This window comes from Aquila chrysaetos, chromosome 2, assembly GCF_900496995.4.
Source record: "Aquila chrysaetos chrysaetos chromosome 2, bAquChr1.4, whole genome shotgun sequence".
NCBI lineage: Eukaryota > Metazoa > Chordata > Aves > Accipitriformes > Accipitridae > Aquila > Aquila chrysaetos.
Window position 1 is genome coordinate 2059695 of NC_044005.1, and position 18195 is coordinate 2077889.

Consider the following 18195-nt stretch of genomic DNA (forward strand, 5'->3'; position numbering starts at 1 on the left):
TTCTAATTCTGAAGGATTGTAAAAAAGTTTATCTCCACACAGACCAACACAACATAGCTGCAGAAGGAACCACAAGCGAGGGCTCCCTCTTCAATTCTGCTTTGCTCTTTGTGCATTCATTTTTCCAGCAGCATGACATGGACACACAACACGGCCAAATCAGAGCACAGCACTTTACCCTTGATTTGCATCAAACACCAAACACCAACGAAGTTTAATGTCCTACTTAGGCCTTTTCAAAATATATGGTAGCTAGCCAGTGAAAACCTGGAGCCTTCCTGTTCTTGAGCTAATACCAGACTTCAGGAAGAAATAACTCTTCTAATTTGTCATGTTAAAGTACTCTGGAAACCCCTTGATTAAAAGTGTGCCTGACTGCACAGAGATGGAGATAGCTCCCAGCTCCAAACTGCGGTCTCATTAGACGAGCTGGACAAGAAATAGAAATACCCAAGTCATGCCTGTAGCAGAGAATGGGCATCAACCCCACGATTGCTGCGGTCCAGATGGGCAACCCCCCACATTGGACCACGTAGCCACTGACCTTGACGAATCTGGACTTGTCATGCAGTAAGGTCCAGGTTGGATCTGGAGATGCTGTGCTACACCACACTATTACACAAAAGCAGAGATACACTGGCTAGCTATGTCTGCCCATCACATCTCTACCCACATGGCTGGCATGGGGAGGAGTGCTCTGAAATAGCCTGGTTTGGCATGGTACGCACATCTTCACGCAGTTCTCTCTTGTTCTGCTTCCCAGGGATTGTGTGGGGATTATGGAAAGTCAAAGAAGTGGACTTCAACCCTCAGCTGTCCGTACAGCTGGGTAAAACCTGGTTACTCTGCTGGCACCAAGCAAGGGAAGGAAAGGCCCCAGCAGAGAAGAGGGTGGCATGGCTTCTTCACGGTCTAACCAAAACCCTTCAGTACCTAGCAAGAGGTGGAGGGGTGGGATGAGGAGAGACAGTCCTCCTTTCTTACATCTCTCAGGAAGGCAGGGACATATCGAGTGAGAAATACTGCCCACCAAACCCAGTCCCTCCCAACTGCCCTCCACTGCAGTGGATCTGGGGGGCAGGAGCGAAGACAGCACGCAGCCAAAGAGGACAAGACAGAAAATACTGCTGGCAATTGAAAAGGTAACCAAAAATACTGAGTGATTTTTTTTTTCTTTATAAAATGTACATAAAGAACATATACCCTTTGAGGTAAAAGTGAGACCAGTTTGTAATTTAACCAGATACATTAACAACAATGACAAAAAATAAATCTACAGTGGGTGTGCTAGTAAAATAAGAGACCAAGTTTTGGCTATATACAATACTTGAGATCGTTAAAATGTAATAATCTTTATATATACATTACATACATACAATTACAGGTATTTATATAATATTTACACACACAAACACACAGATTTTTTCCCTTTGCAGTTGGTAGTGTGCAAGCAGAAGCACATCTGATCTTTCCTGAGAAGGTGCTGAGGCTGCTAATTCTTACTTGCAGTAATGTGTGTTTCTTCAATCTCTTTTGTGGTCATATCCGTCAAAAACAATTCAATAGATTTACAGTCGTGGTTGTTGCAGTGTTCCTGTTTCTTCCCTATGGGCGGAGGACTGCAAACCTCCAGCCTCCAGAAGGTGAAGACTTGTTGCATGCAAAGATCCTGGATCCCGAGGAATCGGCGGTGATATTTCTCCAGTTGTCAACCATGACCTTAGCTGTGAGCAAAGCTACATTAATATGCATTTGTCCAAGTGCTTGCCAACATTCAAGTCTCTTTCTCAATGGAAAAAAATTTACAGAGAATAGAAATGGAGGGAAATTGGTTGCAAGTCACCCGTCATAGGTCCTTGTTAGGCTCCGATAAGGTGACACTCAACCTGGTCATGTCATACAAAGAACCAGCTAGGAGAGACCATGTTAGGTGAGGCTACCAGAATGCATGCAGACACATCTACAGAGGGAACGCAAACATAATCGTCCTATTTATGTTTCAGTTTCTCGTCAGACATCCGATGCAGATTTTGTGTTCTCTGATGACTTGATCAGTTTGTTCTCGCTTGAGTAGTCTCATTCTAACACAACTATTTCTCTGAGTGGTATGGGTAAGATGCTATTTTATTAAAGGAAAGTCTTAATGTGACCACTGAAACCTCTGGAAGACTTGCTCTCCAGAAGCACTCAAGTGGAAGTGGGATGACATCTTCACAGACTTTGGATGTCGTGTTCTGGGGAGAAAATTCAATAAACTTCCCTAATATAAAGCTCATAGTACGAGCTCCCTAATCTGACAGATAGAAAGGAAAACTATATTGTATTTTAGTAAGTCACACCAGGATGTACTATCCCAGGTATCCTCTATTTGGGTTAATGATAGCTCTTATTTTTTATTATATGTCTTTTCTAACCCAGAGATACAAATATTGTAGCCTGGCCAAAAACAGCTAAAAGGGGGACCTGAAGGTGGTCTGGGCGTACAGAGGGAGAGCAGCTTAACACCAGAAAGGGAGGAAAATATGTTTTAACACTGCTGGCACAAGAACAAATGATGCTAAACCGGTTGTGAACATATTTATGCTGGCAACAAGAATGTGGGTGGCAAACCTCCCAGCAGTGAGGTTTCGCAACAGCCTTATGAGCAGCATAGAGGGCAAAAATCAAATGCATCCTCCCTCTTCTACCTTTTAATTGGTTTTAAGATTGATGAATTTGTGAGCAGGGGCATGGTTGGTTGTTGTGCTCAGCACATCCCTTCCCAGCCCGAGTCCCGCAGATCACCTTTCCCTGCCTACACCAGCGCGTGCCGGGGCACGTTCCCATGGGATTTACGAGGTGACACCGGAGTTGGGGGTTTAGGGACAGATGACATAAAAATTCTGAACACTGAAGGTCCAGCGACTCTAGGATTGCATGAGCTGTGGGTCGCTAAGCTCCTTTGCACGAAGAAAAATCAAATGGTTAGTACATGCTGGTTTAATTCCTTCTGTGCTGCTGAGACTCACACTGGCATCGTGGTGGGGCAGCCATATAGTAGCGAGCATGCTCTCCTGTGGTGTTGGGTTTTTGCAAAAAAAAAAAAAAAAAAAAAGAATTTGAAATGTAATAATAACCTTTTTTATAGCTTTTTATAGTTTTATGGGAAAATACAGGAATTAATCCAGATGGCACCCAATCTCTTTATTAGCATATATAGGCAGAGAGTGCTTATAATACCAAACTGTATCTTTTTTATTGAACTGCTCTAGAAAGCCATTCTTCTGATGGATCACAGTTCTTCTTGGGGAGGAAGAGAGTTTCAATTATCCTTTGATACATGAAAAAACATTACTAGCGAGTAAACCCTCCAAAAATAAAACCAGGTAAGCCTCTTCCACTAAGGGTGGAAAAAAATCTGGTCATTCTGACTGAACTGCTCACTACAAAGGGATTTCACTGACCTTACAAGGCAGTAAAAGAGAAAACAAACTTGACCAATAAGCTGATGTTTTCACTGATCAAATTTGGTTTAAAATTTGGGGATCCCAATTGCCCCAAGAGCCGTTCAAACTAAATTAAGCCATTTATGCTGGTGAATGCAGCAGAGATTCAAGTGCTGGGTGTCAAGAAGGAAACTGCTCCAGCATCAGTGGACGTTGGTACTGTGCGAGGGGCTTGCAGCCATTTGGGGACTGGCAGCTGCAGCTCCATCTCAGTTGGGTGAACCAGCAGTTCCTCTCCCAAATTAAGAGGAAATGTCACATTTCCAAGGATTTCTGTGGGCCTGACAGTAGCACACCCTTAGCTAATAGTCTCCAAAATCTGGCTGATATGAGATGGGCTCAGTGTAAAGACCCTATCCTCCACTAGTTAATGCCTTCATCATGTAAGCCACACATGACACATTGATGGGCTCTCAGGGAGCCGCTCCTGCCTTCAAATCGTAATTGTGCATCAGTAGTGTGATTTGTAATGTGTCTGCCCCCTTTTAGTCTATGCTCTTTTATCCCCCCTTGTGTCCCAGCCAGGATCCAAGCCAGGCTGGAGAAGTGGTGGGTTGGTAGCGCAGTGAGATCAAAATGCTTCAGAATTGTATGTGGGATTTCACATTCAAACTATGTGTTTTGTGAAAGAAATGAACTTGCATGGCTTTGCTGGAGGCAATGAAAGGGGACTACTCCAATAATGTCCTTATTCTCCCAGATCATTCTGAGAAAGAATTGAAAAAAATTGGAAAGTTTATCATGGGCTCCACCTGCCTCTGCCTCAGAAACACCCGGCTAACTCCCACAGCCACCCTCACAGAAACCATGGTCGCTGATCCCAACAGCCAAGTGCTGTAGTTGCTGCAAAGTCCACATTTGCACAATTATGTATTTGATGTCCAATTTAAAAATACATCAGAAACATTACTAGGTTGGATACCCAAGAACTGAATCATAGGATGTAGCAAATTTCATACAAGAGCCACCAGTTCAAACTCCCTTTGTCTGATTGTCAGTCCAAAAATTTTACAAATACTACATTCATTTTCACACCAAAATGAAAAAGAAAAAAAAAAACAAAACCAAGACTAGGAAATATATATCTCAGTTGTTACTTCTTACTCATGGCCCAGACAAAGTGAAATCCCATTGCCTTTTCAGTGGCTTCTATTTGGAATGTAAAGGAAGATAACACTACTCCTAAATCAACATCTGAAAGAGAAAACCAGCTTTTCTTAGCACCTTCTTCTGCACCCAAGCAGAGTAAAACTGAAATAGGCATGGAAATAAAATTTCCTTTCACACAAAGACCTGGGCTTTTCAGGACAAACAGATTATCCTGCCCTGAAAAAAGATGTCTGTGGTCTTTGGCTGTCAGTTTAAAACCTTTATCAAATACTCAACGTGGTCCTCAACCAAGGGAAAGAAAAATCAAAATACAAAGAGGAAATACAGATTTCAGTTTGCAGTCTCAGCCTGGGATCTAAACAAGCAAGGACAATCTCCATTTCATTATCTTCACGCTGTCTTCATCACAGCTGCCCGAGCACAAGAGGACATCGCAGGGCGCTTTCCAAATCCTCCCTTCCCGCAGAGTGCCCCGTCATGCCGCCGCTGTCAGCCCCGAGGCTGGAGCTCTGCCCGGTGCTTCGAAGATGCTTCTCCTGGCCTGTGCCGATCCACGGGTGTCCAAATTTCAGTTTACTTTGAGTCTATTTTTGGACGGGATAAATTTGAGGGAAAATATTTTAAAGGAAATGGAATGCTTCATGTTTTACTTCAAAATGACTGACAGATTGCCGCTATTTTTTTTTTTTTCTTCGTATTTCCCGTTTCATCTGATCAACACAGTGAAATCAGGTGCCATAAAATACAGCAGAACAAGGTTTGTCATCAGCTGAGCGTGGCGAAGCGAGAGCGCGTGTGCCCGTCCCCGCGCGGCGGGGACCTCGTGCAGCACCCGCCGCGGCAGCATCGCCGCAGCCGCTGCCCAAACCACCAAACGAGCAAAAAGGAGCCGCCCAGATCCCACGATGCTCAGAGACGGAATAGGAAACGTAACGGGAGAGTCTGCTGCAAAAAAAAACCCCCACGCTTCCACTCCTGGCAGGGCTCCCAGCAGCCTCGGGCAAAGCCGGCCCCTCCGGAGACAGTCACGCCAAAAGCGCCCGAAGAGAAACCTCTCGGACGATCCCGCAGTTCCGTGGCTTTCACGAGAGATCAGCGGGAGGGTACGTGTGAAGCTTTGGTTTCCACAAATCCTGAATTACGAGACACACCAACCTCCTAAGCAAAAATCTGCATCAGGGTCTCACCATACCTGACCTGGTCCTCCGTCCACAATTAAAATCCAGTGCTTGCCAGTGAGAAATTTGTTTGTTTTTTTTTTTTTTTTAAGGGTGTCAAACCCCACAATCCATCCAGACTCAGAGCTCCCACCATCTTCCGAGCAGCCTTCCCGCTGTGGCGTGAGGAATTACAGACACCTACAAACCAGGGAGCCGACAGCATCCTTGGAAAGCTCCAGCCCCCGAGCATCACCAGTATGGACCGTTATATCTCCAGACAACACCAGTTTATCAAGATAAAAACCAAGCCATCCCAGTTGCACCCATCTGGGGCGCACGGGCACATTGCTCAACAAACACACGTACCACTTGGCTTACCTTACCTGGAAAGAGGCTTTATTGAACATAGCTGTAAAATTATCTCTTCAGTTGAATTACTGAATTTGCACAAACATTTCTCTACAGAATAAAAAAAATCAAGCCTTGTCATTGTTTTACTGCATCTCGTTGTGCTTTTTATACTCATATTTGCAAATATTATACTCATTTGTTTGTTTGTTTTCATGTTTGTACTCCAATTACTTGCATATCAGGTTTTTTTTTTAATCCTAGGGTGTTGAGAGAACACAGAATAATAATAATAATAATTATAATAATTATAATAATAATACTCTTCTTTAGACAAAAGTCTTTTTTTTTTTTAAATGAAGTTAAAAGCTGAGATAATTTAAGGAAAAAGGTCTTCAAATCGTCATAACCAACTGTAAGGGAACTTTACAATGCAGTGGAAAACCAGCTGGCTAACGGTACGTGTTCAGGTAGCTCAAAACCATTTGTACAGCTTTTATTTTTTTGTTGTAAAAGTGGATTTTTTTTTTTTTTTTTTTTTTTTAATTTCGCTACAATAACAAAATAATCTTTCGCGATCTGCACAGAGTCTGGCTCCAGGGCAGAGGCACGGCACCCTCGGTGCTTCGCCGGCGCCAGGTTTGCAGCGAGCTCTGCGGTTTGCTTGGTGTCTCGGTACGCACTGCCGTCCCCCACGCACGCCTCCCCGTCCCGCTAACGCTGGGGCCGACTGCCTTGCGAATGGAGGTTAGAGTAAGAAAATCACTTCTGTGTTTTACCACCTTCTGCGCTAAGTGTATCTTAACAACCTTTTCCTCTGGTTGACCCACTTGATAACCTGAAAAAACAACAACAACAACAACAAAAAAGAGTGCTGCTCCCGTTTCCAGGACCAACGGAAGCTATTTTCTAATGGATAATAAGCTGAAAGGCCATGGCTGTCTGGAAGGTTAAACAACAAATATCTCATCCGAAAGGGCTTACGCAGCAGCTTAGGTCCATCCATCTCCAGAATCGGCTTCGTCTCCTTGCCTGCAGTCTGCACACCCAGGCTCCGTAGTTTGTTTAGAAAATAGTTTGCACAAACCACATTTTAGCAGTGCAAGCTTCTGTGTTGAAATTATTATTATTATTTTATTTTTTTTTATTTTTTTTTAAATCAGGCTTGTTTCATTGAAGGCACTTGGTTTCCATGGCAATTTATAAAAGACGGTGGTTTGGTTTCTTCACTTCATTAGAACAGATGACTTAGTTGGGGAGGGGAGAGGGGTGTTCGAGTGGCCGCAAGCAAACTCCGATAAGCCTGTGTAATATGTAAGCCCAGGTCGCACATCCTGGATAGTAATGCATGCAAAAGGAGACAGCATACAGTTATCAAGCATAGCCATGAGAAATGAAACATAAATGTCTTAAAACAGCTCTGATTTAGGGTTATTCTCTAGGGGAGGTGACAGCCAAAGTAGAAAGGGCCTACAATTATTTAACTCTATACTAAAAACCTTCTTGAAGGGAAAATGAATGCCAGCTCTTCACATACCCTGTTTACAGTGAGGTGTTTTTCTCTCTCTCTCTCTGTTTTTGTTTTTATTTCCTCTCTCTCTCCTTCTTTTTTTTTTTTTTTTTGGCAGGCCATTAGGTTTCCATGGTAACAAGCAAACTATTCATTTGAAACAAAACCAGCCATGACTTTGTGCTTTGACAAGGGTTTCTATAGCTCTTTTCCGAGAGTTCAACCAGATGATCCTGTATTCATTATTGACCACAAAAGCACCTGAAGGTCTCTTCCTTACTTAGGCCAGATCTCGTTCTCACGTGTGGTTCATAGTGAGTTACACTCCCGTGATGCCTTTTATGTCCCCAGTGCTTTTTAATTTTTTTTTTTATTTATTTATGTATTTATTTAACTTTTGAGTCAGTCAGTGGAGGAATCTTTGGTAGTTTGTTTTTAAATGTCCATTTTACAAAGACTCTTTCTTCATGCCAGTGCCTGGTGAATCTTTTGTAGCCTCTGCCAGGATAAGGTCACCTCTGATGACTTAAGACAGACATGAGGATGATAACTGGGATAAGTCGTATATGTGCTAATGTCCCAACAGCACCTGATCGTAAATCTACAAAAAGGGGGGAAAAAGGTAGAATTAAAGAGCTGCCCAGACACAGTCAGCATTGCTACAAGGCTTAGAAGACAAAGGGCTCAGCCACCACAACCTGTCCTGCACACCACCATGGAGGCAGCCGGGGAGGACAACGGGATGGTGCTCACCCGGGCTGTCTCCGCTTCTCACACCGAGTGCTACCAACCTCCCCTGGCCTCTGCTAGGGAAAGCACTCTGCAAGGTCACCTCCTACAAAGAGGGGACGAGAATGGCACTCGCCAACTGAGTGAGGCAGGAGACGCTGGGATAAAAAACCACCTGGCTGCGTAGTGGAGGTCTGCACTGTATTGCACGCACGGGGGTGGAGGGATGAAACAAGGTCCACAGGGAATCACAACACTGATATTCATTAATTTCATGTTGTTTGGGCCCCCTCAACATTTTTTTTAATGTTGCTTTAACTTTCTGCCCATCTCGAATCACAGGCCGCCCAGCCCAGCTTCACCGTGGAGTGCAGCCCGCTGCTCTCCCCTCCACCTAATGCCCATCAGCCTTTCACTTGCATCTCTGCTAAACCAGCATTTTCATATCTGAACAAAGACATTTTGACTCCAGAGCTTGCTTCCAAGGAAAATGTTTCACTTTAAGCCTCTCCAACTGAACTGAACGATATATTGTTCTCCTGGAGAAAATCCATTTTAGAAGGCGTCTCAAATTTATAACCACAAGAAGCAATTTGCTCTCTCCCACGTGTGGAAGAGCCACTTACTGTTGGCCGGTTGGTCTGATTTCATACACTCTCCTTCCACAATTGATACATCATCAATAGCAATATCACCTTCGATGCCAGGACCTCGGATCCCTTCAAATATGAGCTGCAAAAAAAAAAAAAAAAAAAAAGCAGCAGCAGATCAGAGGGTGACAAATGGAAAACGTTCAGCTGCATTTTGCATGGCATTAAACTACGTCGATGGACTTGGAATAATTTACAAACACTTTCTATGGTGCAAAAAAATGTAACTGAGTTCACACGTACTTGTAAGGTGAACACAGAGGATGTGTGAGCCATGGAGGCTTTTAATCTTCAGAACAAGCTAAAAAATATCAGAGCTGCTAGTTGTCTGCCTAGTTGTCTACCTGGTGTCTCGAGGTCAGCTTTGCCACTATTCTAACTGTAATGTGTGTACTTATGTAAGTGTGATATTCCTGAAGCAAAGAGCAGAATTAAACAGAGGAAAAGTTTTAAAGAGATTTGGGGTGTTTTCCCCAGAAAATCAGGCCACCTGAAGCGAATGGCAGAGGCACAGCTTGAAGAACAGCATCTGCGACATGAAGGACCGAGCATCCACTCGACCAGACACTGCATGAAAACACGGAGGAGCCAGCAAAACTCCACAGTAAAATGAGGTTTCTGGCGCTTGAAAGTGGCCCAACCAGTCGCTCCCACCCCATCTCCCACACTGGGCTCCCTCATCCGCAGCCCCGTGTCCCTTCCCTGCAGGCAGGAGAAGGACAGGAGCTGCCCCCCTGCCACCTTCCCCTGGCCCAGGAAAGCTTGGGAGAAACCTCTCAGGAGCCAGGTTGGTGTCCCTTCACCCGTAACGCAAAGCTATATTTATCTGAAGGGGTCAGGAAGGGACTACCTTTGGTTCAGATCCCCTGGGGTCCCACGGCGATCTCCTGCGATCACCTCGGTGGATTTTAACCTCCCAGATCTCCTGCCGTGGCAGGAACTGACGACAGTGACAGCCCCTCTTCTCTCCTGTCCCTTATAGTGGCTCATCATCATGTCTAGAAGCTTTGATCCTTTCTAGGAATCGTTTTATATTTATCAGAGGACATTGTGATGTGTTTTATCACAGAGAGGGTCAGGGTAGAGATTTTATTCCTCTTTAAGGCTTTAACCTCTGCTAAATGGATGCCTGTGATTTCAAGGTCCTATTAATCACTCTCCGTCAAATATTCCTAGTCTGAAACCCCAGCTGCTACAGCTGGGAAAGCAAATGGTGCCTGTATGGAGATGGGTGGCTTGTTGCAAGGTCAGTAATATTATTTGCCGTAATGTTTGTTATTAGCTATGGATTACTATTGTACTAAAGAAACAAAGTTATCCGCTCTCCTTCCCCAAACCCAATGTGATGCTGTCCTGCCATAGTGCTGCTTAATTAGCTTTGCAGAAGAGTGGACTTATTCTGTGTTGCGAAAAATTTATTCAGTAGAAAACTTCAAAGCCTTTCTAAAGAGATGAAGGAATTATGTAAGGAATGTATTTCCCAAGCAGCACCATTTGCACAGTTATCTCTCCTTTCCCTTTTTTTCCCCTCCTCGGTCCTTTGAAATATTTTTGGTTAACGTAGATGACAAGTTTTTTAACTTTAATCTGCAACAATATATGCATGAAATTCAATGAATTTTATAAGGGTGTGCTGTGGCACTAATGGAGACATTAACTCTTGGGGGTAGAGTCAATTTGAAAAAAAAATTAATTCCATCTGGAGCAAAATACTTAAATTACACTTCATAATGATCAAACTGCATCAGAGAGACGTCTGGGGCACTCAGATGGGCTCTCTCTGTTGTCATTGATTTCAGCAGGACACAGATCCAAGCCTCTTCTTTTGGCAGCTTCTGACATTTCTTTGCTCATTAATGCAGTTCAACCAGAGCTGCTCATTTGAAATTAATACCTTTCATTATAAATGACGAGTAAACACTCAGGGCAGGGGAAGATGACCCTGTAAATCACAGGGTCTCAGTAGCGAGTCCAGCTGAATGAGTATCACCCAAGCACCGTATCACAACGGTGCACGATGTCACCAGACGTCGCATTGCACATGCAATTCTCCGCTCTGCTTTTCCACGGAGGACACATCCCTCAACCTTGGCCACAGACACATCCCATCCTTTTGCTAAGCTGAGCATCCCCAGTAGGCGCCTGACCCTGCAGCGGTAAGCTGGCAATATAAGGCATGTATTTACAGCCTGCCTGTTGTATCCTAAGCCATGCGGCAAGGTCTGTGCTGGGAGCACTAAATAAATGTGAAAGCTGTGCGTTTGGAGCAGGAGACTCCATTGGTATTTTATTGAAGTGCGATGCTGTAGGTTAATTACTATAACAAGGTGGATATTAATGCAACAGGGAACTGTAATTGGGAAAATGGTAAGTTTTTCCATAATTTACCCTGTTGTCTGAAAACAGTGTCTCAAGTAATTATCCCTCTGACAATTTTTTGACTCTACTTCTGATGATGGGAAGTATTCAGCTCCAGAGGAAAGTGTCTTCTCTTCTCCCCCAAAGTACAGCTTGCCTTCCTGCTCCTTGGCAGCAGGCATATAACCAGTCAATGGATTTTAAAGTCAAATCTTTCCTGATAATGAAAAACACTGTTTCCAGACAAAAGGACTCTATACAAATACAACGGCCAGCATTTAATTAAAATCTGCATTTGGCAGTGCATTTTATGGGCCTCAGAGACGGGTTGCTATTAGCCAGCTTGGCCACATGCTCAGAACAAATCACCGCAGATGAGTGTTGGCAAGGCACGGAGCACAATCCAGCCCGCAGTTCACAGCTATTTGCAGGAGGTGCCAGATGATCAGAATCCCCTATCAGTATCCCACAAAACCTATTATCTGCATGTCTGTGACTTTACAAAACTGTTGTTAAAAATACTGCATTTAGCTGAGGAATAGAGGGGCTTACGCACACAGCAAAGGCCACTCTGCTCTCTTACACAGGGGAAATGGAAATAAGCCCCTACGGTGCCTCCAGAGTTATCCCGAGTGTCTCCGGGGGATTCAGCTTGTGCTTCTTCAAGAGGATTTCAGACAGATTTTACCTTCCTGGCCAGTCTCCTGATAAGAAGTAGAGAGGAGCCTCGTGAATGTCCCCCGCCAGCCAGTGTGAGGATAAGGGTGTAAGACCCTCACGCTCCCTGTAAGGGGCTGAAAATCCCAGTGCTCCAGCAGGGTCATTTACTTAAGGGCAGATCAGGCCCTCTTTTTGCCAAAAATGTCTTTGACACAAGAAGGTGTCAAGGAAATTGTAACTGAGGGCGATGGCAGTGGTCCTGCTCAAATCTGAACTAGAGTTGACACCTTCCTAGATGCCAGTGTGCAATGTATCACTTCCACTTGCTCTCTTTTTTTTTCCCTGTGTTTATTCTTTAAAAATACTTAATAAGTGACTATCTTACTGACATAGCTTTTATGCAATACTTTTTCTGATTCAAAGCACTGTAGTCCTCTCAGTTCTTCATGACAGAATCTTTGTTATATATCACAGGGACTGGGAAGGTATAAAACAAATCTGGGCTGCACTTTTACCCATACAAATTAACCTATAAAAAGTTTTAATTTCTGTGTCAGTGTACTGTTTTACTGCAAAGATTCACTTCAGTTCACTCTCCTTAAATTTAACTGGGAGGTTTATATTCTTTCCTGCTTAGACTCCTAAATGGAAAATAAAGTTTGCTTGATGCAAGAGCTGCTAAAAAAGTAATTTAAGGTTCCAACCACTCTGACATTTATTTGTTATATTTGTGCAGAGCTTCACAGCTTTACATTCATTTTATGTTGAAGCCTTTAAACGCAACAATGTAAAAGGTGAAAAATAGCCAAGTAGAGGAGCTTCCATTTTGTGCACCAGCTTGTGGCACCAGCGAATATGGTTTTAAAGCACTGCGACCGGGTGCACCAGTAGCAGAAGTGACCCCCGTAACTTTTCCGAAAGCAACAGGGCCCCGTGCAAGGGCTGATGCTCAGAGTCCTCGGTGAAAGCAGCAACCGGGGTACCGGGAGCTGCTGGCTGTGGCTCTGGGTGCTCTGCCAGCGCCTCGCCACGGATGGTCCCCTGCAAGGCGAACGCCCCAGCCTGCCCTTGCACCCAAAGCCATGCCTTCTTTCCACGCTGATGAGGCGACCCCAGGTTTGTACCCCGTCACCCTCCTCCACTCCTCTGCATTGCTAGTGCCATATCCTTTGCACCTCTCTGCCCGGAGCTGATGTCCTCGTCCTTCCCCTACTTCTGCTAGAGCCCGTCCCGGGTCTCAGGAATCCCTCTCAGACACAACTGCGATCACTTCGGTTTCAGCTTTCCCAGCCATCTCTTCTGTCCCTTTATCAGTCCATTTCTTACGTTCGGACACTAAATCGTTTTTCTCTCCTTCACTGTTCACACTTCTTGGATTTATCCTGACTTCACCAATGCAAGACTCACCCACTCTGATCAGCTCCCTTGTACTCGGCCCCCACGCTCTGAGGGTGCTTTAACACTCGTACCTCTCTTCTCTGCACTCTTCCTCCCCAATTCTGCCACTTTGTTCCACTCAAACACCATGTAACGTTATACTTTCCATATCCCTCTTCTTCAGAAGTTCTCCTCTAATTTCCCCCCACGCAATGCTTATGTGATCAGGTACGTCAAATAATTTCTCTTCTGTCACTGCCTCTCACGCATGGAAATAAAAAGAAAGGGTCAGAATCAGTAACTACCCATAAAGCGAATCCCAAGCTGCATGTTTAAGATAGCGGTTCTGACTTGCACTGAATGACTCTTTTTCCCAAAAGCCATTATCTCCCCCAGGGGACCTGGAGGTGACAGAGAGGGGACAGAGGAGCCTGGAGAACATTGCACCGCAGGGCACAGCTTGTGACTCCTGTCTTCCATGACGATATTCCCAGCCTCAAACACACGAGGGCTTGCTCGCGGCAGCTGCCTTTTTGGGTCTGTTCCAGTTACAAACAGCTGACAGCGTGAATGAGAACTGCCCATAACAGTCTATCAGCATCTCACTGTCAAATCAAAAATGAAATGTGTGAAAACCTGTCATAGCTTGCATGCGCCTAGTGAATGAGGCGTGCAGCTCTGCCGTACCAGGAGCTCTGCGCAGGCCACACTGCTGCTTTGGTACCTTTCAGCAAAGACTCGGAGATCATTCCTTTTTCTGCAGAAAATACACGTATTTCAAGAGTCGTCTAACACCGGCACTGTACCATGGACCCTAAATATTTTTTTCGCAGGAAGTAATTTTGTATTCCAGTTGCTAATCTGAAATAAAAATATGTTTTATATTGGCTACCAGCATCTTCTGAAAACTGAAAGACATTCCGTCTTCAGGCAAATAGCTGCTGTTCTGCCACTAAAGTGTGCATTATTAAGCTCGATGGTGCTCACCTATTTAAAGCAAGGAAGGCAATTATCTGTCCATAAAGCAGCTTTCAGAGCTGAAGTGAAGCTGTGAAATCCTGTGTCAGAAGGAAAGGGTCAGCGTACACAGGCCCCCCCTCCGAAAACCAAATACTCCCGTTCCTGATGTGCGATGCACAAGCCATTACCTGAAATGAAGTTGGGGGGTTTATATTAACGCGGGCTTGGTTCCAGTGCTGTCCCTTATTTCCACTTGAAGACCACAACGGGTTCTCTATCGTGGTCTGACCTTTCAACCGCAGGTAAACGTTCAAACTTCCTAGAAAAGAGGTGGAGAACTGGAATTGGTTAGGCTCTCTGATGGAGCAGAGATGCTGGGCTGCGTACAGCAGCAGTCGCCTGCTCGCCCACCCCTTCCCATTTTGCACGGGCCTCTGCTAGGTCCGAGTGGATGTGGAGAGTTGCTTGTCATAAATTCAAAAACTTTTCAACTTGGGCACACCGCGAACTGGCGATGTGAATTCTCAGCAGAGGGAAACGGAGGGCACAGGGAGCACCCATTGCTCCCTGCAGCTTGGGAAGGACACGAGGCTTCCCAGGGTGAGATGGGCAAAAAGGAGTTTTCGGTGCTTTACTGCAAACGAGGCATTTATAACCTCCTTACCGAAGGATGAATAAGCGACTTGGTTGCTTTATGCTTAGCTCTTGCTTATAAAGGCTGTCCCACTTCTTGTTTACTCTGTACATTGTTTAACTAATGGAGTGCCATAGAGCCTGGCAAATCTATCTCAGAGATAGATGTGATGCCCTTGCTCCTGCTAAGGAGTACTTTTGAAGGACAACATAATCCTCTGAGTTAAAATAACCCCGGTAAAGTCCCTCACTGTGGAGAAAAAACCCAGAGACCCGGGTCTTTCCCCACTGCTGACCATTACGTTACTGGTTCCAGCACAGGCGTTATTTGCAACAGGTAACAGATCGTCTGCATTCAGCAGTCCTTCTCTCTGGTTAACCTCACTGCCTCAGACCATGAACAGAAACCAGACTGTCCTGGTGCACCAAGAGACAGCAAATGCATCGACTTCATTTATCAGGGTTCAGTAATTCACATAGTTTGGAGATTTTGCTCCTTCTTGCCCACCACTGTTATCTGCAGATGTGTGGGGCAGTGGTCTCTTTGTACTACGTAAATCATTGCATTTGCCTTCATTCAAGAAAGTTCAGACAGTGAAGTTCACACAAGACTACTGTTTTTTTAGGGTGTTAGGCATGGCAGCTGGGAAGCTCATACAAATTATATTTGCAATGAAACCTCTCAGATCTGAGGCAGCTGCACAGTGACTCAGCTCCTGCTAATAAAAAGTTCTTATTTCTAGCAACAGCAAAACTCAGTGCCTTGAAAAACATAAGGCTAGACGTGTAATGGAGCAGCAAATATTCTCATCACGGCTATTTCACCAGGGTGCCCAGAATGAGGCCATACATCTTCTTTGAAGGAGGTGGGGGAAGCGATGCTCGCCGGCACGACTGGGCGGCACCGTGTCTCCCACCTGCCTCCCACTGCAGCATTTTATTTTTCAAATGCAGGGGAGGGCGCAGAAGCAGCACAAGGGAAACACGGCTTCTAACGAGGACATTCTGTCTCTGCCTACACGCGCGCTACTGGGTAAAACAAAAAGACCTGAAACAGAAAGGGCTTGCAAGAAGGGAAAAGCTCAGGAGGGTTCCCTGGAGCAGCCCTGCAGCCCAGCCCAGTAATAATATGTCGCAGGGCTGTGCGGGGCTGCTCACAGCAAGCGGCAGCTCAGCCTCAGCCCTATTCCAAACAACAGCAATGACAGCTCTTGGGCAAGGTTTGTGTTGTTCAGCTACAACAGTTCTCCCTTCCTTCCCATCTGCTTCTCTCCAAGACTTTTTTCAACAACCGTGCTGAGTCTATGGTCTGAAAAAGGCAGGGTCTTAGACAAGACTACCTAAAGTTATAAAATAGAGTCTTATGTAATGTTATTTTTCTAAAAGACAAAAAGCAATGCTCATATCAAGCAAGGGATTAATTGTTGGCTAATTGTTTCACCTGTTTGTGCCGGCTGATACAGCCCATGCCGCAGGGCTGTTTGGAATAACTGAATAATTTAGGTACGAAAAGCATGTAATTCCATCAGTGATGAGGTTAGAGATTTAAGTTTGTTCATAGCATACTCAGCCTCTCTGTGTCACACAATTTCTTCAAATTAATAGCGGAATGATAGCAGTCTTACTTAAAATACAAAATAGCCATGACTCTGCCAGATATGCTCAGTCGTTGCCCAGCACGTTGGTTAGTGTGGATGTACCTGCCTGACCCCCATTGCTAGATATGCTCACACCTGCCTGAAATGTCGCTGAAAACTTAACTAATGACATCTGCAACAGATGCTGATCCTTGAAATTCTGCCAGTAAGGTTTTGGAAAAATTACATGGCCTTTGCAAAGCTGATGCTGTGGGAGAGGATGGGTTGGCTATAGGGTTCACGCTGAGGTGTGTCCAGCAAGAATTCGTCTGAAGATTTCAAACTATTCCAAACTCTAGACAAATGGGTAATGAAGTGACTCTTCACTAGGAGACCAAAACAACGGGCAGGAGTAACAATGGTGAATTAAGGAATAAAGTTTACTTTCTGACAGCACCCTGCCAAGAGAGTGCAGGGTGCTTCGGAGACGTCGCCAGCTGCAACACTGGAGTGGCATTTTGGGCGCTCATCACTGTGCCAACACAAGCAGGTTTCACAGTGTGCTCTGACAGCATGTTCTGCTTCCACTTTTTGTTTTGTGATGGCTCTCTAATGACAACAAAAATTATTGTTCTTGGAGCATCAATTAGAAATGCCCCATTTTGGGGTGTAGATGGAAAAATCGGAAATACAGACTGTTTTAAAAGATGGTGACAGCTGTAATGGAATTACAACCTTTTTCTGTCTCAACATAGAGACACAACAAGGACAGTGACTCTTCATTTTCTTCTCCCCCAACAATGGCTTATTGTGTGCTGCAAATCAAGTAATGGGAACTTCTATTCCTCTTACGCTTTAGGGATAATCTACCTTCTCCTTTTGAAGAGTGTGGAGCAAAGCGCATGCAGTTTCTCTGGCAGCCAGCACTCTCAGAGTTAGCTCTATGTGATCTGTCAGGAATTACAACCTGACTTGTAAGTAAGAGCCATCTATTTCAGGTAAAGAAACGCTTTATCTTCCTGAATCTAACTGCCATGGCATGGGATGTAGGTCCTTGTTTATCTCGTCAGAGCTGTGCTGTAGCGTGAGTGCTAATCTCAGATCTGTGCTCTGCTCTCTGCAAAGACTCCCAAGTACCTCTCCTTATCACTACAGAGATTTTCAGACTCTCCTCCAGAGACACCAAAGACCTGAACAGCAGGCACAGAAGCTGAGCTGGATAAACTGGTAGGCTGGTTTTTTTCAATGTAGTGCAACAGGCATATTCTCAAATTGATGTCACTGGGGTCACTCGTTTTTAAGAATGGAGGAAGTAGCTTTTCCCCTAAGCCTCCAAGACCAGTCCACACCAGCAACAGAGCATCATTCCAGGATGATATTCCATTTTATTAGAGATCCTTCAAAACCTTGTTGGAAATGCAGAAACATTTGGATGAGCACCAAAACTGTTTTGGAAATAAAGTACTTTGTCCCTGAGACATGGGAATAATAACCCTAATACTGCTTGGAAATCTTATGGATACTGATAACTAGGGAGAATAAAGCAATCCAGTGGAAATGCACCAAAGTCTGCTGAACAATGCTACAGCACTTTGGATGAAAACTCAAAGGTTAATGGCCATGCATCTTCTCTGAACA

The 18195-nt window shown here is 44.6% G+C and overlaps 1 protein-coding gene across 1 annotated transcript in view; it reads right to left on the reverse strand.

Annotated features, from left to right (window-relative positions):
- Window positions 1-6129: 6129 nt before the first annotated feature.
- The window catches only part of MDGA2 (MAM domain containing glycosylphosphatidylinositol anchor 2), a 385028-nt gene continuing 372962 nt past the window's right edge, over window positions 6130-18195 (reverse strand). The window contains exons 15-17 of the mRNA XM_030036202.1: window positions 14536-14666; window positions 8969-9074; window positions 6130-8214 (exon numbers count right to left, since the gene is read on the reverse strand). Coding sequence (XP_029892062.1) covers window positions 8126-8214; window positions 8969-9074; window positions 14536-14666 — 326 coding nt within the window. The 3' untranslated portion in view covers window positions 6130-8125. The remainder of the gene's footprint in view (window positions 8215-8968; window positions 9075-14535; window positions 14667-18195) is intronic.